This window comes from Cervus elaphus, chromosome 30, assembly GCF_910594005.1.
Source record: "Cervus elaphus chromosome 30, mCerEla1.1, whole genome shotgun sequence".
In the NCBI taxonomy this organism is placed as follows: Eukaryota; Metazoa; Chordata; class Mammalia; order Artiodactyla; family Cervidae; genus Cervus; species Cervus elaphus.
The window spans coordinates 73943542-73969524 of NC_057844.1; the positions used below are offsets into that span (position 1 = coordinate 73943542).

The 25983-nt window shown below is 41.3% G+C and overlaps 1 protein-coding gene across 7 annotated transcripts in view; it reads left to right on the forward strand.

The window, feature by feature from the left end:
• The window catches only part of MBNL2 (muscleblind like splicing regulator 2), a 164854-nt gene that overhangs the window by 113165 nt on the left and 25706 nt on the right, over positions 1-25983 (forward strand). For 2 of the 7 annotated variants that reach the window (XM_043891931.1, XM_043891932.1), the window contains exons 4-7: positions 4999-5199; positions 7928-8191; positions 13808-13861; positions 14507-14660. In XM_043891931.1, coding sequence (XP_043747866.1) covers positions 4999-5199; positions 7928-8191; positions 13808-13861; positions 14507-14660 — 673 coding nt within the window. The other 5 variants (XM_043891933.1, XM_043891934.1, XM_043891936.1 and 2 more) reach the window with 5 other exon arrangements.

Here is a 25983-nt window from a genome sequence, read left to right on the forward strand (position 1 = left end):
GCCATCAACCTTTCTTTCAAAGTACTTTGTAGGCTTTACCCTCCTTGTGGTGTTTGTTCAGTCGCTCAGTCGTGTCCAGCTCTTTGCGATCCCATGGACTATAGCCCACCTGGCTCCTCTGTCCATGGAATTTCCCAGGCCAGAATACTGGAGTGGGTTGCCATTTCCTTCTCCAGGGGATCTTCCCGACCCAGGGATCGAACCCATGTCTCCTGCATTGCAGGTGGATTCTTTGCCGCTGAGCCACTACTCTTGCTTTATTCCAGTGTGCACAGCAACCAGGGGAATCTTTTAAACACATAAATGGTATAACGTCACTCCCTTACTTAAAACCCTTTGATGCTTTCCCGTTTCACTGGAGACAAAGTCTAAACGTGTAGCCTTGATTTTATGGACAGTGTCATCTGCGGTCAAGTCCCTACCCAGCTCACCTCATCAGAGGCCACTCTTGCTGTGTCCACTGAGACCAAACCACACTTTCAGCTCTGTGAACACACGGAGTTCCTGTTTGCTTAAAGGCCCTTACTTTTGCTGGAAGCTTCCTACTGATCTTCACATTTTAACGTCATCATATTCATAAGGACTCCAACTCTATCGGCTGCAACCCACCGCCAATCTCTATCTCTAGCCTCTATCTTCTGTCCATCTCAGAAATGAGGCCTCTTCATTTCTGCTTCTCCATAAAATTTTCTTTCTTTGTTCTTCCCCATTAGGGTTTAAGTTCAATAAATGGAGACACCGTGTTCTGGCACCATGTCTGTACCAGCAATGAATATTTATTGAATGAATGACAATGCAAACGGTTCTTTCCTCTTATAACTCTTCTGTCTCAAATTCATTATGTCTGCAAAGTCTCATTCACCTTTCTCCGGGCAGTTTTTCCTTCTCCGAGCAGTTCCTAATGGGGTATGACAGCAGTTCTTCCTTTCCTTTCCTTCCAACCGTACGGCCCCACCCCTCGACTCCCACACAAACATCACATGTACACTCACAATAAAGTGGCAAGTGGGTGGCCTTTAGTAGGATAGAGATTAAGAGCCAGTGCAATCCAGTCCTTAGTGGCAAGATCTCACACTGAGCATCCTGCCCTCCAGAGATGCTTATGGGAGTAAAGGGAGAAGCTTAAGAGATGCCATGTTTTAGGCCTTTCCGTTTAAGTACCAAATACCTATCCTTTGAAGTCAGAGTTTTCTAAATGCATGAGCTCTCATGTTCTTGTTTTAAAAAGGCGATCGACCACATTTTAGAGCCATGAGCTACGTCAGGCCTCTTAGTCAGTCCTCCCCAGCCCTGATCCTTTCAAGCCACTACAAAATATCCAAGTGCATGTGTGTATGTGTGTGTGTGTGTGTGTGTGTGAAGAAGAGTGGAGAGTGAGAAGCCAGGGAGAGAAACACAGGCTCTCGGGGTGAAGTCCAGAGGGAAGATGGCAAGACCTGCATTTCGGACGTGATTTTCTTCTAGAAGACTTCCTGCATCTCTTGTCCTCTGGCCTCGCTGCAGTTGGTGCTGGGAGGTGACAAGGACCAAATGGATCTCAGACCACCTGGCAACAGCCCCCCTACAGGAACCACAGGGCCAGCTCTCCCGGCCCTGGCGGGTGGGCTCCCAAGAGTCCCCTGAAGATGCTGCCTTACTAGCTACCAGCTCAGACCCGAATCCAGACATCACCCTCCACTCTACCTCGAGACTTTCGCTCGAATCTAAGATCTGAGACCCACTTTCCCAGGCAGGCGGCTGTTCAGAGCAGCTCCAACCTCCTGTCTGCAGGAGGCCCTGGGCTGACCGTGGGACATGGCTCCCCACCAAGGCTCACTCTGTATGCTTATGTCTTAAGGACAGCTCGTGGTGGTTTGTTTTTTTTCTTTTTTTCCCCTTCTTCTGTTTGATGAAATTACCAACAAAATCTAGTAAGGGCAGAGGAGTCAGAACAGCCCCAGACTGGGAGCCAGCAGTCCGGGGCGCTTTGCCTCGACTCCACCTTGGCAGCACTGACCTTGGGTAATCCATGCAGCCTCTGGTCTAAATTGCTTTCACCTGTAAGACTGTGCAGTTCTCCCTGCCAGGCTCGCTTCTCGCAGGTGTTGAGGAGATTAAAGCAGACACGGTGTGTGCAGACGCTTTTGAGAACAGCCCAACCTTAACAGATGTAAGGTATTACTGTCACTAATAATAACAACAACAATAATAATATAGTGCCCATCTCTGAAAAGCACTATAACTATTTTTTTTTTACTTTTCAACTTCAATGAAAAACACTCTTGATGAGAAAATATTTCATTGACTCTTATCTTCATAAAGTCTATGAACTTTTAACTCTCACATGAAAGAAAACATATACTTTCCCAGTCTACATTCAAAATAGAGACAATGTGTGCCTTCACTTAATAAGATTTTATACCTCTATTGTTATATTGCTATACTAATTACATTCCTATTATAGAATCAATGGATAATTTGGGGGGGGGACTTTATTAATCCTAATTTTTACACTACTAATGATAGGTGCTATTTTTGAAGTCCAACTATGGGAAGTAAGAGAGAAATAACATCTTGCTCAGCCCAACTCTTTAAGCTAAGTAGTTTTACTTCCCTTCTGCAGAAAAGCTCAGGGTAAAACTTTCCTGCCTAGGGTAAAAAGGAATAACTGGCCAACCTCAGGATTTTGAATTAATGTCTCCCTTTGTCTCATATTTGTGTTTTTACTTTTAAATAATACTCTCCGTGAACTCTATTACAGCTGTGCATCAGTAGAACAAACTGCAACATTCCTTTTTGATCATTAAATTAGATGAAAAAGTAACATATTTGAGGAAGCAAAATTTAGCTAATTGCAAGAGATTTGTTGATATCCAAAAAAGTTTGGGGAAATGAGTTTTGAGGTTCTGACAGCCCATGGACAGTCAAGATACAACATGAATTTCTGTCACCATGCTCATCTGGGCTTCAAATGATCTACAAGGGAGGGATATTGGGAATTTTATTCAATAGAAAGTCAAAAATGGAGATGTGGGGGAGGGCTTTTTTCTTAATGTTTATTTTGATCATTAGTCTTTGAGTTAATTACACAACTAGTACTAGGTTTTCTTAATATTTATTTTCACTCATTTATGACACTGGTCCTCAAACTGGGCTGCACATCAAATCATGTAATAAAATTTTTAATGCAAATTTCAAGACCCCCCCTCAACCCAGATCTGTTAAGTCAGAATTTGTGATATCTCTATCTATGAAATTCCCCCCAGGCATTTCTGATCTAGCTGGTTCTTTGAATCACTGGTCTTTTTTGTGATTTATGACCTTTCAGAATTGATTCTCTTAAATCTTAACATTATTTCGTCCTTATACCATTTAAATCACTTGGCTTCTTTTCAACGGTACTGAATTATAAAAGCTACAGTTACTGAAAACCACAGCGTTCTATAATTATGACTCAAATGGGTTGAAAATGGAAAACATACACATATAAAATTTTGTAGAAAGTCAAGGAGGAAAAAAACCCTAGCTGCCGTCAATTTCCCATGTTGAGACCTCATGTTGCAACTTTCTCCCAAAGTGAATTTTATGTCGGAGCCATAAAGATCTAAGAGCCCCTCCCGGGAATGCTAGCAGCAGCTCTCACAGGCCATTAGAATCACCTCTTCCATCCCTCCCCACCCCCAGCCACTTCAGTAAAGACTTTCAGCCTCTCTAAGAGCTCCCCGCGCAAACTATCAATAATTCACTGTTTTCTAACATGATCATTTGTAAGAGATATTTTTCTGTTACTGCTGTCAACAAAAAACCTGTTTAATACGCACAGATTATTATTTTCCCCATATGTTCCACAACTCAGAGCTATAAATAGACAACAAGAATGTTACCCACAATGTACAAATAGAGAAGGAGCATGACATGGCCAACGGCGTTGTTCAGTATTAGAAAACTGCGTTAACGTGTAATTGCAAATGTCTGAAAACTGGTCCCAAAAATGAATAGGTTAAAAGTCATCTGATAACAAAAACAAACCAACAAAACGATACGGTCCCAAATCAGTGCAAAATTTATTCTGAGAAAAATCTTTATCTAGCATCTTGAATTTTTAACATCAGCTCCTTTAAAGTGAAGCCAAGTTTGTCATTCTCTTAAACGTGCGTTATCTCCTTTCTGAAAGGCGTACTTTCAGGTGAAGATTTTGAAAACCATCATCCCATCCACCCTCTAGTATATTTCGTCTTATCCCTGGACAAAGAGGACAGTGATAAAGAGGTTTTAATAGGGTACTCTATGCCTTTATCACTGCCGAGTTGACTTTGTGACCTAGGAAACCAAAGCAACTTTTAATGGCCAACAGAAAAGTTCAAGCTTTTCCATGCATCCTCTTGGGAAAAGAAGACCAGATCTAGACATAGTTGAGCTAGAGCAAGAAATAGCAGGTCTATGTGAAAACTGGCTATGAATTTGGGGATTTTACATGCTAGTGATAGAATATGGAGGCATACTGGTAAGTCTGAGCAAAATAAAATACCAAATAATCCCCAGTTCTTGAGAGTGTACAAACTTGATCAGTCTGAAAATCAGTCTATATTCATGGTGTTTGTTTTTTCTTCTCCCTGTGAGAGACATGTAGAACACATCAAAGATCATGAGTTAGCATTCCGTAAATTTTACTGCCCTCATGTTGTAACACTCACTAGTGTGGAATGATGAGCCACTGGAATGGAATAACCATTTTCTTTTCTTGAGAACACTTTCATGGGAATAAAAGTTTAACCCGGTTCCTGTAGTTAGGTTTCTATGACATTCTCCTTTGTGTTTATATGGTTTGGGAAAGAGAGGGTCTATATGGTTCCGTTTTTATTAAGCACGAAACAGAGAGGCTTAATGAATTTTCACAGTTCAGCACTGATTTTTGCAACTAACACAAAGAGTCTTATATGCAGTGAGTAGATGTTGCTGGTGATTTTTTAAAGTTTTATTCTAAAGACGTCTTTGTCCTGTGTTATCTTCCTTTAACAGCCCACTTTTCCTGTAGGTCCCGCAATAGGGACAAATACGGCGATTAGCTTTGCTCCTTACTTAGCACCTGTAACCCCTGGAGTTGGGTTAGTCCCAACGGAAATTCTACCCACCACACCTGTTATTGTTCCCGGAAGTCCACCCGTCACTGTCCCGGGCTCAACTGCAACTCAGAAACTTCTCAGGACTGACAAACTGGAGGTACTTCAATTATATTTGTGTTTTGAGATGCCTTTGGGGGTAGCAGTGTACTTCTATGGAAGTGAATGCTTGTAAGGTACCAATTCAGTCTTGCAAAACAGCCACACACACAGATTCACCTAAAAGTCACGCATTTCATAATTCTACTGTTTGAATTGAAGGCCGAGTATAAAGGAAATTAGTCTGTGGGAAAAGAATAAGTTCAATACAAATAAAAATCGATTGTGTGGGATGTATATTCAGAGGCAAAATATGCAACAACCAATGGAAGGCTGAATCAATCACTATGTAGGTCATGGAAATGGCTCCCAAGGGTTCCAGCTGTGTCAGGCATAAACCGTTGCTGGATCCTGGAGAGGTCTGGGGATGAGCAGGTTAGGAAGCCAGCAGCCAGGACAAAGGGGACACTCAGGACAGAGGTGGGAGGTAGTAGGAAAATGACTACAGACCAACTGGTAGGATCATATTTCAGTACTTTAAGAACTACTGTGGCTGCTCCAGCATGTTCCAGCCGGTTGTATGTAGGTAAGCAAGGGGAACTAGAGCCTGGGAGAGTCTAATTATTGATTTGAGTTATTTTCTTTCACTGATATTCAAGTCTTCTAGAAAAGTCAAGAAAACATATTTATAAAACGTAATTCTTAAGTCAGGAGTCAAACCAGCTCACCTGGGTTTAACTTTACTGGGTTAAATTTCTTTTTAATCAGAGCATCCATTTATCTTAACTACTGTATGCTCTGATATTTAATAGAGCATTTTATATGGAGTATAAAGAATCCGATAGATTTTTCAAAGGGCTCCTTTAATTCAATCACCCATTATAGTTAGGTGATACATATGTAAAATTAGGATATATAGTGTGCTTTATCTTGGGATCATTTGAGAATGTTCTTTCAATGTGCATTTGTTTAAATATTTACTCAATAAATCTTGAAAGTGATAAAAAATGTTGCCTAATATCAGCTTCCATCTGAAGTATATGGATCCCCAAATGAAAAGACTATAAACTCCCGTGCTACTGTTTTGATCCAGCCTACCCCTGTGAATATTGAACAGTCCTCTCCCAGGACTGGAAAAGTGTTCAGGGCGCCACCTGGTGGACCTGTGAAGCTTTCCTGTTCAGTACGTGACTGTGGTTTAGAAAACAAATCAGTCGAGCTGGGAACAAGTTGTCCTTCCCAACAGGATTGGCAGACAAAGACATATGTAAAAATGATTCACGAGGACTTTAGCAAAACAGCTTGCAATTCATTTCAAAGCAGGAATGAGGTCGGCTGCACACAGAGCCCCTAGGTAAATAAATGCTCGACACCCAATGCAGTCTCGGCCTCGAGTTATTCCAGTTACATGGGGATGCTTACTCACAATCTGTGGGAACAGCTTAGTAATTTTTCCTTTGTACATTTTATGAGCTAAAGATGGAATGTTGGATAATATCCAAAGTAGAAGGAAACAATTAATAATTTTGTGATTTATCTGCTTGGCCTTCAAACTTGCCTGGCCACTGGTCAGTGAAACTGTATTTCCCAAGTACCTTTGACTCTCACAAGGCTTCCGGTGTCATGTCAGTGACCCTTCCGATAAGTCACTAGTGATCAAGATGAGAACCACCACATAAGCACATCAACACTAGATGTAGAGCCTGAGAAGAAAAGAAGTTACCATTTCACAAATAATTTTTCTCTGATACAGATATTTATAAATATAACTGTTATATGTTTCTTGTGTTATTTCATGTTATTGATATTTAGGGCAAGATTAAGAATACTCTTTAAATCCCAAGGAAAATTTTCTTCATACAGTTAACTCTTGATCCATGGGAATCCTCAAAGGATGGAGCATTTTAGTTACTAGAGATTTCAGGATAATCAAGGACTGAAGAATAAGAAAAAGAAACAATACATCAACACTTCAAAATCTATTCTACTTACTCCCCCCCGCCCCCGCCCCGCCCCGCCGCTTTATCTCTTCCCATATTTCTCTCCTTTTCATCTTTTCTTTATTGTCAAAAATAATATTGTGACTTAAATGAAAGTTTGGGTGTCTTGGGTATCGTAGTTCTTGTAATCTATGATTAGAAGCCCACCTTATCTTTGTAGAGCGGGAGAGATTTAGGGGAAAATGGGAGTATTCACATTCACCCTGCTCTCACTTCCCATCCTCAGGGAGGAGAAGCAAGTTTGTCAGATCTCCTTAATTCTTTTTGGAATTGTGCAGCCATGACCTTGAGGCATGATCTTTGGTGAAATAATCCCTCCATGCAAAAAACCCCGCAACTTCCCAGAGTTGTCATGGTAGAATGAGATGTAGTTATATACAGAAGACCACATTTTACACATATATATGTGTGTGTGTAAATATGTATGTGTATATATATATGTAATCTCCGAATTAGTATATATATATATTTTCTTTCCTTCCTTCCCTTCTCTATAAAATAAACATAAATAAATAAAACCCAAGAACAGTGGGTGCCTTGTTGATTTTTCTCTGTTAACTTAGCTAAAGTGTAGATTTTGACTTACTTGGTCAGTACAGATTCTCACCCCAGAAAACAGGGCGAAGCAAAACTCGAGTGATCACAGTTTGCCCGGGATTCCAGTGACTTGGGTTCTGGATAATCGAATGTTGGTTGGAAATGGCACAAAAGCCAGCATTCAAAGAAAGGGAACGCATCTGCTCCTCGTCTTTTTGTGTTACCCCATCGTGTGCTCTCCCCGTGCCCTAGGTCTGCAGGGAGTTCCAGCGAGGGAACTGTGCCCGGGGAGAGACCGACTGCCGCTTTGCACACCCCGCCGACAGCACCATGGTCGACACAAACGACAACACCGTAACCGTTTGTATGGATTACATAAAGGGGCGTTGCATGAGGGAGAAATGCAAATATTTTCACCCTCCTGCACACTTGCAGGCCAAAATCAAAGCTGCGCAGCACCAAGCCAACCAGGCCGCGGTGGCCGCCCAGGCAGCCGCGGCCGCGGCCACAGTCATGGTAAGTGGGGCGCGCGCGCCGCGCACCTTCCCCGAAGCCCGCGCGCCCGCGCGCCCGGAGCCGCGCCTTCCGCGCGGGCACGCGCACGCGCGCCTCGCCGCCGGGAGCGGGGCCGGCTGGCGCCCCCGCTGCTCCGCTGCCTCCGTCCTGTCGTGGTGCCCCGCCCCGCCCGTTTCGTTTTCGTTCTGTTCCGTTCCTCCCTCCTTCCCTTCGCAGCACAATAAGTAAATCCCTCAGGCGGGCGCAGGGAAGCCGGGGGCGGGTGCGAGGGCCCCTTCCCCAAACCCAGCGCGCCTCTCTGAGCGCGGACGCGGGCGGGACCCGGCTGGAAGGACCAGCGAGGCGGCCCGGAGCCGGGGAGAGAGGAGAACCGGGCGGAGGATGGACCCGGGCCGGGAGCCCCTGCCCCCATCTTTTTGCTCCCCACTTCTTGTTACTTATTACAAAGGCCATGCTGCAAACTCACTCTCTCCCTAAAAGAAAATTTATGCACAACATCAAGTCATGAAACATGAAGATGGAGCTGAATGGATGGTGCTTTGAAAAATAAGAATAATAAAAGGCCTGGAAGCTAGCCCCAAGTTCCTGAGTCACTGTCCTGTCTCTTAGACACAGGCCTCCCCAGCACCCCTGGGAGCTTGTCACAGCTCGACTCAGGCCCCGCCCCAGACCTTTGGGATCAGGATTTGAATTTTCAAACATCCCCAGGTGGATTGTATACATAGTAACGTTTGAGAAGCACCTGCCTAGAACACGTTGTTGTTGCTCGGTAGCTAAGTCATATCCGACTCTTTCCAACCCCGTGGACTGCACTAGCCGGGCTTCTGTAGTCTGGGATTACCTGAGGGCACGTGAAAGTTTCCAAGGGTAATCACTTCCCCCCAGATTTCTTATTTTATTGGTTTGGGTGTGGCCTAGGCAAGGGCCTTTTGAGCGCCACCACACTGGCTTCTAGAATTCATCTGTTGTGGTGTGAGCTCTCTGGCTTGACGTCTGTGTTTTAATGTATGATAGACACTGGATCACCCACGAGACCGGGCGTTCATCGGGCACTTGCTGGATGGAGTAAATAAATTAGGCAGTTTTCCTTGCCCTCAGGGAGCTTGACTTTCAGTTAGTGACAGGGATAACGGTCCTCCATGATGTGATAGAAATGCATCATGGGGTCCTGTTTCTGGAACTACGAAAAAATCAGTCCTTATTCCTTGGTACTAATAGTGACCTTTAGCGCGGAGCCCTGAATTTATCTGAGTTGTCTGAGCCTTGATTTATCTGCCTGTTACCTCGAAGTGGGTTTCCCTGGTGGCTCAGAGGGTAAAGAATCTGCCTGCAATGCAGGAGGCCTGGGTTGATCCCTGGGTGGGGAAGATCCCCTGGAGAAGGGAGTGGTAACCCATTCCAGTATTCTTGCCTGGAGAATTCCATAGACAGAGGAGCCTGGCGGGCTACAGTCTGTGGGGTTGCAAAGAGTCAGATAAGAGTGAGCAACTAACACAACACACACTACCTGGAAGTAGCAGTCCTAACATCTACAGTCAGTACGTTCTTGAATCATGGAAGGAGCAGTGTACCTAGAATAAGTCAGTGGTAGATGACCTGGGTTGGTGGAGATGAGAGAAGAAATGGCCGTTACGTTTATGCACACAGCCCGATTTCTTTAAATTACGACGCTGTGTGCCCTTCTTTGGTGCAGTTTCCCATCCTTCTCATCAAGATGCACAAAGGTTGTTAGAGTGGATGTCAGTATGTTTAGTTGCCACAGTTTCCTCGATTGTTACACTGTGCCAGATTTGGAGTTCTGATATTTCAGGTGGTCTTGCAGCATCGTCAAAGACAACCCAAAGGAATGTAGATTCAGAACAAAAGCATCAGGTTCTTTCTGACAATGACGTGAAAATTACTGAATCTGCAGTGTCTTTTGAAAGTCAGAGGCTCATTTGAAACCAGTTGCAGTTGGATGAAGTCAAAGTCTTCTTACTCTAGTAACAAGATTACTCAGCACTATGAAGGAAAAACAATTATTTTATTTCTTTAAGAGAATGAATGGGAGTGATGATTGCAGCCAGAAATTAGTATTCCATTCACCTGGGTTCCATGTCTGAGCTCCAAGAATTTCTGTAGTGTAGTTTTTATTGTTGTCCAGGAATTTCTGCTTCTTTTGATTAATTGGACCCTGAAAATGAATTCAAAGCTTTGAGTCCAGAAAAAGAGGCATCTCTTTCCTTTAGAGCCTTATACTTGTACAATACCTCTTAAAACATGGGCATCATCCTCACCAGAATTTTTCAAATGTGAAAATAAGTCAGAGCTTCTCTTTGGTAATTTTAACACAAAGGGTATCTGGTCTTCAAGACAACAGTCTTTCTATACACACACACACACACACACACACACACACACACACACCAAAATGGGGCTGCACCAGGAGATATTTATTTTGTAAAAGGAAACAAGACCAGCTGCCATCAGCTAGTCAGGAAAACATGTTCAGGAACTTTGCATTCCATCCTACTTGTCCATATCCCTTTCTTCTGCATTGAAGTGGCAGCTCTGGTTACTGTCGTCCACGTTTCTTGACTCCTCAGGTTTGGTCTTTACCTTGAAGGCCTGGCACTGGGTTTGCTTGCCTTGCCTTGAAGTTGGCTTGCTCCTTGATCCGGAAAATCAAACACCTCGCTGCATGCACACACGCTATAGAGAAGGCTTGGAGAGGGGACAGAGGATCAGAAATGCTGGTGAGGCCAGCTAGAATGGATATTCAGTAACTGGCCCATAGTAGGGGCTCAATTAAAGAGAATCTGGTTCTCTGCATAGGTGTCTAAGGAAGCTCCCAGGGTGCACTGGCCTTGGGGATCTCTAAGGTCTGCTCTAAGCCTGAAGATCTTTCAATATAGGTAAACATATGGCTGCAGTCACATGTTATCCTCTAAAACAGAACATCTGTGTACTACAAAGGCACATTATAACATGATTATTCACCCATACAGTTTTTAAAATACATTCCACACGTGTCCCTCAAAGCATGAGATGTGCAAGATATTTATATGTCCACTCCAGGAGCTGCGTGTTTCCTTGAAAAGACAAGGAAAGATCTAGTAAAGATAAACTCAAGCGAGTGGTAGAAAGAGATGCTGTCAGTGTCCAGCTCACTTCAGAGCTCTCAGCTTCTTTGAATTCCTAGTTTATTATAATTTCTGTGGAAATTACATTTCATCAAATGAGGATTGGAAAAAAGAGAATATTAACCTTTCAGGTGATTATCCTAGGGAGAAATACTTAATATCTCTTTTTTCTACCTGGAGACTTCGTTAAATGATCTTTTGTTCAAAATTTTGTTCATAAGCACCAGCCTTTGGAGACATAATCACTCTCCCATTAGCATATCAGAAAAGATCAACCCAGGAGTAGGTGTGTTCTTCACCTCCCAAGGATTGAAAAAGTGAATCAAGAATGAAATCCAGAAAGTCCAGGCCAAAATGATTTTGAGTTTAACCATCCAGTTAATAGGCTTCCCTGTGGCTCAGACAGTAAAGAATCTGCCTGCATTGTGGGAGACCCAGGTTCGATCCCTGCATTGGGAAGACCCCCTGGAGAAGGGAACGGCAACCCACTCCAATATTCTTGCCCAGAGAACCCCATGGACAGAGGAACCTGGTGGCCTCGGCCCATGGGGCCGCAGAGTCCCAACACAACTGAATGATTGACACTTTCACTTTGTTTCATCCAGTTCATGTTGTTAGCGCACTCTATGAGAACAGGCTATGTAGCCTTATGTAGTTAATATAGGCTAATGTAAGCAAAAAAAAAAATTTCATTATCTAGCAATGTAAAAATATATTGGAATAAAAGATTTTAAATACAAGTGGTGTCATGAAAGTTACATCATGGCAAACTGACATTGGAGGAAAGAATACTCAAAGCTTTCTTGTTCTGAATCTTGTTGGTTTTTTCAAATGTTCACAGTTCTGCCTGTAGAACGGTGATTTTCTCTGTGATGGCCTCTATCCAGACTGCCTTCCAAAACATCTTTTCCACTGGCCATTCTAAACCTGTGTTCTCCCTACAGTCCTTTCCACTTTATTTCTAGTTTTTCCCCCAACTCACCCTTAGCCCTTTATCTCCTGTCACTTTCATACTTTTAATCCTGAAACATCAAATGATGAAGAACAGCTCTTTATTGGCCAGGGAAAATGTCATTCATTGTTCCCATTTTAAGGGTTAAATACTATCCCATTTTCTTCCAAATGCCATAGTTGCAACTCAGAGCTTTAGAATAAAACATTTTTTATTTGTTATACAAACCTTGGGGATTTACCTATTGTGCTAAACATAGAAAAGGGGTATTTCATTTCTTTTTTTTTTTTTTTTTGCATTGGAGCTATCCCTTTGACTTTATTTTCATAGAATTCCATCATAAAATTTTTAGATTTCTTACAACAATTATCAAGGAGCAGGAAGATTTTCTCATCATGGTCTAAATCAATCACTATTTATTATTATTTCAGCTGTTTAAATGAAACTATCTGCCCAAAGGATGGTTATAAGTTATAAAGATATTATCTTACTTATACTCCAAGCAGTTCATTGCTATTTTTTAGCTGTTTTTGCTATTTTTAGCTATTGTACCTGTTCTAGCCAAGAGTTCCACCTCTCATTAAGTGGGTTGGTCACTGATTATAGTTAAAAGTACGAATAGAATTATTTGATAAAATTATCTTGATATCCGAGGACACCAAATACCCTTCAAAGGGTATTTTCTTAGTGTAATCCCGGTAAGTTGTTTACTATAAATTGAAAAAATTTCAAATGTGGTAGAAAACAGAATGGAAGATAAGTTAGTCATTAGAAACCATACGGTGGAATGAAATGGAAATTTGAGAAACCTACTCTTCAAATTCAAAACTTGTTAAGTTTGGAAGTTTATTGCATATTGCCAGATCCACACTAGCAGAGTGAAGAGAAAAATTGAGACAATTATCCGCATAATTCAGACAAAAAATTAAGATCCAAACCCAAACTGTTTTGCCTAAATAATCTTGTGTTTGAATATTTTTTTGCCTGAATTGTTTGTCTCAGTTTGCCACTTCATTTTGTTAGGCTAGATCATCATTACAACTTACTTTTATAAAAGTTAAAGACATATTTTTTTTTCAACTTGGATCTTGTACATAGTACATTCATTATTTTATATTTGAAAACTAACTTATCAGAAGTTCTTCAATCCTGTGGCCCTTGAAAGTTTTGCATTTTTTTCTGAAGCAATATAAAAATGCTTATGGTGTGTATGCAAGCTGCTGTTTTAATTAACTTTCCTGAATTTCAAACATCTATATTTTACTCTCTTATATGCTTTTAACTAAGGTATAGTAGATGCATTTTTGCTTCAATACTAATTTAAGGTGTAATATTCATTTCTTTAGAGAACATTTTTGTTGTTGTGCATGCCTAGTGTTTTGTACGTTGTATATTGCATTCAGAATATTTTTTTCCTTCTCACCTATCCACAATGCAATGCCGTTCCCATGATGCACCTCTGCTTGCTGTTTACCTGTATGTTAATTCGCTTGAATCCCATTGGCCCACTGCCATCATGTGCTCGCTGCCTGTTATTAAAAGACTCAGTCGACTGCCAAAGCAATGAAGCGACCTCTCGAAGCATCTGTAGACCTGGTACTTTGACCTTTCACCTTTCGCTTTGCATGTAGCTTTTCAGAGAACCATCGAGATTTGTATTACTTGTAAAATATCGGTTGCAAAGAATCATTATGTTTAATTAATGAGAAAAATTCAATAAGGTGTTTAGCCATCTCATTTTCATATGTAATATGTGGAATAAATTAATCCTAACAAATTTTAATACCTTTTCCAAAAGAGTGAAGCAAATTTAAATCACTTGGCTCGTAAAAAAATGCTCACGATAATCCTAATTAACCTTGAAATTCAAGAAATTGCCATTTTTAGTTAAAGAAAAGAATAGGTATTAATATTAATAACACAAACGCTTCCTTCCCCTCCCCCCCTTAGAATAGTTGAACTCATTTTAAAAGCTGAAGTCATTTTTCGCTGTTGTTGCTTGATAGTTTTTCTTTTCCTTAGTTAAGATGCTACCGTTTTGGGGTTACCGAAGTCATGCTTTCGCTCTCAATAACAAGTTCTCACTCATCCGACATTGCCGCTGTTTACATTAAGGTGCATGGCAGAGGCATCTCCTTAGCTGTCCTTTTTTAAACGTGTGTGGCGGTTGATGGTCTCTGTGGACACGGAAGGTGTGTTTGCGTCGAGTCATACATGTCTTGTCCGGTCCTTCACTCGCAGGCCTTCCCTCCCGGTGCTCTCCACCCTTTACCAAAGAGACAAGCGCTTGAGAAGAGCAGCGGCTCCAGCAGCGTGTTCAGCCCCAGCGTCTTGCATTACCAGCAGGCCCTCGGCAGCGCCCAGCTGCAGCCGCACGCCGCCTTCATCCCCACAGGTACGTGCCCTGACCGCCCGAGTCCTGTGTCCGTGTGCCCTCGGTCATGTGCTTTCTCTCTCATTCCTTTAAGCTGTTTGGTGGCATCTAGTTTGCTTTTTCAGAGGTACGATCAATACAGCCTGAGACTTGTCCTTGTCCTAGCTATCTAGATAACTTACCTTGCTTGGGACGATAGCTAAAGACGGTTAGGATTCTAAAGCCAAATATTCTGTAGAGTTAAGTGACCGACTGAACCCATGAGAAGCAAATAGCACGTAGGGCTTTGGGTTTCTCGTATTTACACAAACTGTGTAAAACTGTTTATGTAAAGAAGACCTCTTATGTGTGACAATTGAAATTTGTCATTAACCCTGAATGACCTAAAAATAGAAATTCCAGTAAATACTAACCTTTTTTTTTTCTATTCCTATTCAGAGCACTAAAAAATCAAAAACCAAAAAAACAAAATGAGGCTATTCAAATTAAAGCAACCCTCTACTCATATTTTTACATCCATTCTATCTCTTTTGCCATCCTTCTCAACTTCCACCAAGTTCACAAATAGAGAGACCTCTTATCCTCAGTTTCTAAGCCAATGCCTGATAATAGTAGGTGCTAAGGTGCTTTAACTGTCATTCTACTAAGAAATGAATTCCATTAATCATAGACTCTTGAAGGTTAAAGGATTCTTAGTGATCTCCGCATCCAATTGATTGTTTTACAGATGAGAAAGCTGAGGCCCCCTAAATGTGAAGTGACTTCCCAAGGTGGCAAGACTAATAAGAAAAAGACCTAGAACCCAGTTACCCTGAGACCAGTTTGACTTACATGACATGACACCAGCCAGCTTCCATATGTGGAGGCCAGAGTCCTCTTTTGGAGTCTGGAGTAAAACATCAGATAAAAGTGAAGAAGCAAAAATACAATACATGCCAACCCTCCTCCATATTTTTACCCACCTCCCCGACCACAGACCTATATACATATACAAACACAGTCACCATAAATGGCTGGGGTTTTGACCTTTTAATCTGAGCTAAACGCAGGGATAATATTTGCAAAATAAACTTTGCTAGAGGATCAAAAAAAAATTTTTTTTAAAAAGAACCAGGTGTCACTTAAGCTTTAGTGAGTAGACTGTCCATTGAATTCTTAATTTGAAGTCAAAATTTTCATCCCATGATAGTGACTTAAAGGTCAATACAGATGAATAACAATTTTATCATAAGGAAGCATACTGATCCCAATCCACTTGGGTGGACTTTTCAGGTTTCTTACCCATTTTCTCAAATACTGTAGCATATCTGGAATTAACATAGGAGGGAGTTGAATAAATATTTCTATCCTATTCTGCATATAAAATCTATACTTTGAAATGAATTATTTTTAAGAATATTTAGATTGTAGTAAAAATATCAATGGTGTGAGTAAAGTAGTTCTTAGCGTACAGTTTTCTTAGTTTGGTTCTCTTAACATAAATAGACTCACAGACCTATAGAGTGAGTCTCTAAATCAGTTATTATCAGGGCTTCACTCTTGTCTGATTACAGCCTTAATTGGTGACATTTCAGTACAGTTGTAGCACTGCAGTGATAGTACTTGTAATCCACTTGATGTAACATGTTTATAAAATAATTACTAGAAGGTAAACTTTTCTTGAGGTTCTGTGTGGTTTCTCCAAGGGTCTTATGTTATAGACCTCATCACTAGATGTTTTAAGGGAGAAAAAAAATGTGGAAGAATATACTGAGGGGGAAAACAGAAAAAGGCAAGTCTGTTTCTGAAGACTGGTTAGTGATACCACCACCATTTTCTGGGAATGCCTCTGAAACCCTGGAGCTAAGCCGTGCAAAAGACTGAAGGCCTCGAACCCATACTTAACTCTTCCTCTTTTTGTCAAATCACTGGAAGAATTCTCACTTAAAAATATTTCACCTGGAAACCACGTAAAGACCGCCAAAGCAAGAACAAAGAACATCCCCTTTTTGCCGTGGCCTGATTAGAGTTGGTGAGACCCTTGCGGAGAGGGCACAGAGGCTGCGCTGGCTGTGTGGTTGTGCCCTTCTGCCCTCTGCTGGACTCTTTAAGAACTGTTCAAGCATGTCCAGCAGCCCTCCATTGAGAGAGCTTTGGGAGCCGAACAGTGGGTCCTAGCCCACTTGATTCTGTGCTTTAGAAGTATTTACAACTGTAACATGATATAAATATAGTGAACAGACATGTGGATCTCATGCTCTGAAGTGTATTTCAACTTCTGTGAAGTTTTCACATGTTCCTTTTAAATGATGAAAGAATAATTTTATTAAAAGGATTTTAGCATAGTCCTGGGCTTCCCAGGTGGCTCAGTGGTAAAGAATCCGCCTCCCGGTGCAAGAGAGGCAGGAAACTCGGGTTCGAGCTCTGGGTTGGGAAGATCCTCTGGAGGAGGAAATGGCAACCCACTCCATTATTCTAGCCTGGAAAATTTCATGGACAGAGAAGCCTGGCGGTTTATAGTCCATGGGGTCTCAAAGAGTCAGATACGACTGAGTGCACGTGCAAACACACACACACACACACACACACACACACAAGCATAGTCCGTCCCCCAGTTAATTCCATAACAGAAAATTAGTGTTTATTTTCCTCTAGTTTTTATTTCAGCTTTCTTTCTCATAGGCCACGTTTGTAGCCTAATTCATGATGATAATGATGATAATCAGTCTTTGTTAATCATTGTTGTTTTAAATCCTGCAAATTAAATGATGATGCTCAAAACTTTTTTTTGATGATGCTCAAAATTTTTTTTTAAACTTGGGAAATGAAGGGCTCATTACTTTTTAACTAACTGATTTTTCTATAAATACATTAACAATTATCATAAAGATGAAACAAAAACTGTTTATGTTCTCCTGGAAGTTAGGCTTTATTGAAAGGTCATTCGCAATGAAGTTTTTAATATACTGCTAAAATTCTCCCATTGATACAATACGACTTTGAATTTTAGGAACTCTGCCTTCAGGCTGGGGAGATACTAATATAAAATATTATGCAAAGTATGGGATTCTTCCCCAAACCCATGCTAATATAATTATCACCCTGGTTGATGCCCTAGCACATTTGCAGTGGGTGGGATTTTTCCTTTTTGATAGGAATTATTTTAATCTAGTGGTTATACTTTTTTCTTTGCTGTTAGGAAAGTGACAAAAACCACACACACTTACAAAAATAGCAGCATGATAATTCTTGGCATTTCTCTGACAGGTTTATTCTGAGTTCCTGTAAGTGTTCTTATCACATGACTCTTCAGGATAGTTCTGCCAGTGGCAGGCATTAATTATTTGCATTTTGCAGATGGGAAAACTGAGGCTGTGCGTATGCTGCCAAGTGGGATATATGATTCATGGAAGTGTCCCGATAATCCTACTCAGAGATTCTAGACTTGAAATACTTGTGCAACTGAAGCAGAAGATGTTTGAGAAGTCTTTGTTGATAGAATTAATGCCTTAGGGAAATGCTTCTACCAGTCGGAACAGAGGTGGCCCACTGACTCCCTCATTGACTTATTTCGTTAAGTTGGAAATACAGAGTAAGTAGAACAGGGAGGTGCTAGCGCAGATATTCCCTAATGATCAGAAACCATCCTCTTACATAAGCTTATCACACATCTTGATGAAAGATCGGTCAGTGTTTAGTGGAAGCGCTATGTATATAACCACAGCAGAATGTATTTATCCTATTTAATTCAGCAAGCTGTTCTTGAACACATGGTCTGTTCTGGGTTCCAAAGGAATAGGAGCATACAGAGGAGTTCAAAACAAGCCAAAAGTCAAATATCATGCAAAGCACCTTAGGGGATTTGAGAGTGAAGAAGAAAGAGACAATATATTTGGCTATCAGATCTGCAGTAGGTGGTGGTGACGAACGACGTGGAGCAAGAAAGACTCACTTTGGAAAGAAAGACTTTCGAAGGAGGAGAAATTTCCTTAGGACTTTGAGAGGAAAATTCTAGCAGTTGGGGAAGAGCATCCCAGGCAGGGGGAAGAGCATGGATTGGGAAGAGTGCTTTTGAGGAATAACAAATTGTCCATTGTATCTCTAGGGTGACGTACTGGAGAGGCTGTGTTGGTGGGGGGAGGGTGACAGTGGGGTGAAAAGGCAGAGATGGGCCTTAGAAAGAACATCAGGAGAAGAATCTGACATTGAGTAAGATAGCCACACACTGCAAAAATTATGTGTTTCAAAGTTTCATATCAGGCTTCCCTGGTGGCTCAGCTGATAAAGGATCCACCTGCATTGTGGGAGACCTGGGTTTGATCCCTGGGTTGGGAAGATCCCCTGGAGAAGGGAACGGCTACCCTCTCAAGTATTCTGGCATGGAGAATTCCATGGACTGTACAGTCCATGGGGTCACAAAGAGTCGGATACGATTGAGCAACTTTCACAGTGTTTGCATCACTTTTGGCCCCATAGAGATGCTCATCACATTAATTTGGTTGAGCGTTTCAGCCACATCCTGAACTGAGACCAAAAGATAGCTGCCACCCCCGCCCCCTCCCCAGCCCAGCCCAGTGTGGCTGCAGGAGCTGCCGTTGATGGTTTGCAACCCCGTGACATTTGTGTGTGTTCCAGGGAAGCCCATCCATGTTGGAATGCGAAAGAATAACGTGAAATTTCTAAAGGAGTAACTTTGAATCCAGCCATAGTTGACTTTGAAATCATTCACAAACTGAATTTTAGGAACAAGTTGCTCCCAACACACTCACTGGTAGATGAGAACATTTACTCAATTAACTGACTACCTACTTTGTACCCCATAGATGCAGACAGACACAAACCCTGCCCTCCAGAGTTTACAGTGGAAGAGGAGAGGTGGATTTCAATGAGTAGCCATATAAATGTATAATCAGAAATTTTATGAGTATAATGAATGAAAAAGTAAAGAGTTGAATAAGGTTTAAAATGGAAACTGATTTCAGTGGCATGTGAAGATAGGTAAAAGAACAAGTAAACAGTTTTTGGAAGAGGCAACATATACCTTAAGACTTGAAAATGGGGTAAAGATTATTTTAGGCAGAGGGCTTGGGAGAAGCCCAAAGGCAGGCCAAGCATGTGATGAATTTGGTTCAGAGAAATGAGAGGCTAATCTGTCTGGAGCTTGGTGCTGGGGGGAGAGGCGTATAAGATGAGCTGAGCAGACAGACAAAGACTAGACCATGGGAACCGTTATCCTAAAAGCAATGAGAAGGCAGTGAGTCATGTGCAGCAGAGACGTGAACAGACCTCTACTGGGGAAGGTTTGCTCCACCAGCAGAATGGAGCCTGGACTAAATGGGGGTGAGAATGGACGCAGGAGGACCAGCTAGGATGTTACTGCATATCCGAGCCCAGATGTCATGGTGATCAGGCTGAGAAGTGGCAGTGGAGATGGATCAACAGACAAACAGAAGGTGCATTTTAGAAGCAGAATTGCTCTGTCTGATTGGTGAGTTGGACCAGGGAATTTCACAAGGGAAAGTGATATCCAAAAGAGCTTTCAGTTTAGGCTACAGCTGCTACGTGGACGGTGATATGTCCCATCTAGCACGTCTGGAGGTGCAGAAACGGTTGCTGTGGGAAGTGCTTGAGTGTATTAAATTTGAGATGCTTGTGAGATCTCCCAAGTAAAAAGGCTGGATAAGCAGTTAGATGGAATGACCTGGAACTCAGAGGAACAATCTGGGAGGGATACATACATTTGGAAACCTTGAACTTGTAGATTATATTTAAATCCTACATTGAATGATACCATGGAATGAATGATATACTAGAAGAAAAGTGTAGAGTAGATGAAAAGGAATCAGTCTGAGCCCTAAAAACTCTAGTGTATAGATATAGAGTGTGTGTCTGTATGTGTGTGTGTTTGTGTGTGTGTTTGTGTCTTCAGAAAATCCAAGAGAAAGAGAAAAGAGTGGTTTATTACAGAGCAGCCAAGTGCTAAATGTTACCGTGACTCAGGAGGTTAGATGAAGATGGAAGTGCTCCAACTGACTGCAGAAATACGGAGTTCTTTGATGACTTAGCAGTTTGAGTGGAGAGGTGAAAATGAAAGTCAAACTGGAGAGGACTGAAGAATAGATGGGGTCAAGGAAGTGAAAGTGGATGTGTAGGTAACTTTCCAGAAGTTTGATTGTGAAAAAGGTTAGAAAGGTAGGGCTGGAGAAAGCTAGGGTGTCATGAACAGGATTTGGAGATGCTTGTATGTATGTTTCCATTTGGATATATTAGCACATGTTTGCTGAGGAATCCAGGAGGAGCCCAGTTAAATAGCCTCTTCTTCTGACTAGTTATTAATATTGGCCTGATCAAAATACAGATCAGGCCAAAAGTCTCCCTCAGGTGTGATCAGTTCAGCAGAGAGAATAAAGACCTACACATCTCAGAGTCTCTTCATCTAGTGTCTCAGAAGGCAGTTGTAAAATCCTAGGTGGGTATACCTACTTTGATTAAAAACTACTTCTCTGGCCACCTGACACCCAATCTTCAGTTATCTAAATCCTTACATTACCTTGATTTTCAAGGAGCTGAACCAGAAGTAGATGATTCTTTTCAATACCGTTCTTTTATTGGTATTCCACAACATGCATTATATTCATGGTCAGTTTTCTGATTCAAGTGTATTAATAAGACCATCCACAGGTTAAGACAGCTATTCCCAGGGAAGGATTGAAATCTACCCCCTCCTCCCTCCTTTCTACCCACCTAGAGGTTTCCTAGGAGTTTCGTCAAAGGTACCCCTCAGGGATCACGTAGTAGCAACCATAACAACCCCCCTAACCCCAGTCCTGTCTCAGCCCCAGTTCTGCAGTTTTGCCTCTGCAGAAGGCAAAACTTGCGTCTGCCTAAGCAGTGCTTAGTTTTATTGGAAGCCACTGCTCCTTTATCATAATGAATCTCATAACAGAAAATAGGTCACACATATCCTGGTCAGCCTGTCAGGGGATCCTCTTCTTACATTAAGGGTTTTCAAGCAGCAATCTAAAATTCACCCGACCCACAACCCTTTGATTTGGAGGGTACAGAATCTTAATTACTGTTTTTATTTTCATATTGTCATTGACACAAAACGTTTTACAATCACACAAGCAAACTCTTGATGCAATAAGGTCAGCGTGATCTCGTGAATACCCAACCTGACCTGGATTTTAGGAATAGATTTCTATTTCTAGCCTTACCCTTGACTCCCACGATGCATGACCTTGGAGTAGTTACTATGCCTCAGATTTTTCATCTGTAAAATACCCACTTCCTGCCTCGGAGGAGGAACTGGAGAATGTCTGTTAAGATACCGTGAGGTCTTAGAGAAAGGAGACCGCCGCATGATCACATGTCATTCTTATATAGAATCATGTCGATGGAGATGAATCCATAGTGTGAAAAGCAGTGAAGACTGTCGGCTTAAAATAAGTCAGATATATCTGTGTCCGCACTGAAAATGTGAATGACTCTGCAGGACTGTGTTAACTAACCCTACTTATTTCTGGTTGTGCTTCGATCTCACTTTGAATGTTAACTCTAAACCGCTAACCTGTTTCTTTCCCTTTATTCACTTTTTCCCCACCTACCATTGCATGACACGCAGGGTCAGTTTTGTGCATGACTCCCGCTCCCAGTATTGGTAGGTTCCAACCTTTTTTATTTGTCTTTTGTAGTTTGTTCAATACCTGCACGTGACCGAGATTGAGTTCAGAGATGGTAGAGATGCTGTAGGACCTGGTAGATCCGAAGGCTTATTTGGCTTTAGAGTTAACGTGTAGGTTTTAAAATGTACTCATAGACTTAAGAAAATGACCGTTTTAATGTGACTAGAGCAACCACTACAAGACATGAAACCACAAGTATGAGTCTGCTTTTTAATGATCTGTATTTTGTTTCTATTTAGAGTTTATACGGTTTTAGCGTAAGGGGGAGAAAAAGCTTACTTTATCAGAGAGGCAGGCTAATTTCATCAATGTTTTAAAGTTTCATGTGGTGTGCCTTTATCTCCTCTTTGCTGTGTGTTAGAGTTATCAGAGTTTCCCAGAAGTACTTATTTTAAAAGATTATAAATGGATGTATTTTGAAAACAAATGTCACAACTGCCTTGCTTTACTATACTTTTTGATTTTGTGTTGATTTATTTGTAATGAGTATTTGTGCCTTACTATTCCCGTAGATGTTAACTTTTAATAATACATACATAAGTTGTCCCCACACTTCCCAAAGCCTTGGTTCAAAAATCTGTCTTAAGGACACATGGATTAGTTCCATTTACAGTAAAGAAAAATAAACATTGGTAAAATTTGCCTGTCTATTTCACAGTGACTGTGTTAGAATTTACATCAAGGCCATAATTTTTGCTTCACTGTTTATGGACCCAAATAAACCACAATCCCCAGTAATTCCAGTTCAAACAGGCGGCCCCAAATTGACCCCCAAATTTCAATTTAACTGCAATTCATTCCAAGAAAATTCTGACTTGCCAAATTAGGCCTGCATATTGAGGTTTCGATGTTTTAGAATGACGATTAAAAAATGAATATCATATACTCTTACTTCATTTTGACGTTACGTTTTGCATTTTTAGAAGCACCCTTCATTATAGGCACCATAGGCTGTGAATTGGGAATGATCTATTGCTAGAAGTAAAAATGTTTGTAAATACATCAACCAAAGTAATCTGCTTTGGCCTTTCTGGGAATCACTGATTATGTTTTAAAACTTCCTTTAATTGTACTTGTAATAAGCTATTTTCCCTTTTTTATTTCTCTCCCATGCTTCCTTGCTTTGCATTGTGATTGCATGCCATCTGCTGGTTTAACCCATGATGGCTTGCTGCTCTGATATTCACCATGCCAAAATACCACTTCTATTACCATAATGCTACACCCTCCTGTTCATTGCTCCCATGGTTCCCCTCCTGAAAGTACCCATGATGCACAGCGCTACGTCAGCCACTGTCTCTGCAGCAACAACTCCTGCAACAAGTGTCCCCTTCGCAGCAACAGCCACAGCCAATCAGGTTTGCTCCTTTTAAAGCTTTCTTTCACAAATCCCGAACTCTAAATGAGTGCTGATATTTAAAAAAAAAATTCTCGGTGAGAATTTTTTTTTCATGTTTATCCATCAAATTTTATTTTTTTGATTAGTTTATAGCCAGCATTTATGGACAGGTTGCACTTATTTAGAGTTAACATTTACTGCAAATAATGATGTAGCTATGTTTTGTGTTGCACTGTTTGTTTTCGTACCTAATATTGTGTAATTAACCTGACAGGCTTACGTTCCTTTTAGTACAGCATCATGTATCCAGTGGTTTGTGAATTGTTGCAGGAAAAAAAAAAAAAAAGAGAGAGAAAAGCATGCCTGGGGGTGCTTCAAAACTGGCTGTATTTGGATTCAGTTCATTCAGACCCTGTTATTTGTTGTAGAGGAAAAGAAACATTCTCCTCTCAGGAAAGCCTCCCTTTTTCCCTTAGTGTCAAATTTGAGGTCTGAATGATTCTGGTTAACATTTCACCTTGGTCTTATGTGCTCCTCACACTCACTTGGTTCCCAAGTGAGAGCCAGATGGTACTGGAAGCAGAGTACCTACCCACCGAGTTCACAAAGGCTGGATATAACCGATAAAGGGGCATTTAATTCTTTTGGTCTAATGCATGTGCCAATGAGACCATGGATGGACTATTTCTCAGTGAGGGCCAGTTGGCTGTTCCCTGTCGTCACGGGCTGACTGTAACCCTAACCCCAGCCAACCAACTTGCAAACGTGTGCGCTCAGGGTCCCAGGAGAGGAGTATGAGCGTCAACTCTCGCTTGCCCGGAAAACACACACACACACACACACACACACACACACTTGATTGCGCATGCGCTCCCTTCACAGACGAGCTGTTTTGATTTTGTTCTTAGTATAGTGTTTTGGTTTTTTGTTTTGTTTTGTTTTTAACAAAATCGACTGTACTGATAAAAGACGACAAGAATTATAGGAGGAAGGGGAGGGAAGGTCCCGGGGAATGGAAGAAATTGGGAAAAATCATGTCTGGGTATAAATGGCAGATTCCAAACTCTATTCTGCAGGCAGGAAGGGCTGATTCACACTTCCTTCCTTGTTCAAGTTAAAAAGTGTTGCCTGAGCTGTAGGTCTCATCACTGGAAAGATAGGTGTGAGTGCCCTTGAATGAAGAAACGAAGGCAAAATCTGTGAGCTCCCCCCGTGTCCTTTGAACGGTGATAGAGCAGAAAAGAACAAGGGCGGGAGGGGAGAGAGGCCAGGTGGGCACTCAGGCAATGCCAGCTAGTGACAGCACTTCAGCTCATCACTCACCGCCTCGACAGGCCAGCTTCCCTCTCAGGAGAGCCAGCTCGGCTTCCAAACAGATGTAACAAAGAACATCACATCAGTTTCTTAGCTGGAGGATTTTTTTTCAAATGATAGGCTAGGAGAAGGGAGAGACAGTGTGCGTCCTTCCATTATTAGGTTCAAAGCTCCCTTTTCACTTGGTCCTTCTTAGTAGGGGAACTGGAAATGTTTCTTTTATGTCTAAGTCTAGCCTTCTTGAGCTATGTTTTTGTGATTTTTGACAGAAGTGTTGCTGTAAGATCCGTTCATAAGAAAACAAGTTTCAAGTGGAATATAGTTTTGGTTACAGTGGAATTTAACATTATATTTTTATGGCAAGTTAAGCGCTTTTCATACAGAGAGCTCTTTCTTGGGAATGGAAAGGAAATCAAGATAAAGAAATACTTTGGAGTTTTAGGTTACGTCCCTTTATTATGATAAATTCTTGATCCTGTATCATAAATATTTTTGCAACCTAGTGATTTTTTTGGCCCCATTTGGTAGAAAAGTACTGAGAGATCACGTGCCTATAAAGCTTATGTATTTGTGTAGGGAGGAGGCGTAAGCTGTTCAAAAACTAAAATATATCACTTTTCAGCACAGTGTGACTGGTAAAGGAACTAATAAGTTAACTTCAATTAAGTCCAAAAAACTAAAATTACAGGAGTACTTTACAGTAGCTTCAAGAATCCTAGATTCTGTGCTTTGCAATTTATCAGGTATAATCATTGTTGGACTTCACTTCAGTGATGACGAAGAGAAATCCTTTAGTGGCTCTCGATGAAGTTCTTCTTTCATAAGAACATAACAGAAAAAGAACTAGTAGTAAACATAAATTCTCAGATATGATACTCTTAAAGTATTTCAACAAGTTTCAAGGAGCGGAGCCACTACAAAAGAACTTGAAAATTCTTTTAGTGCCTAGGAATTCAGAATTCAGAGAGATTTCTAATGACTATGAAATGGCAAGTTTTCATCTTATTAAGATTTCACCCTTTAACCT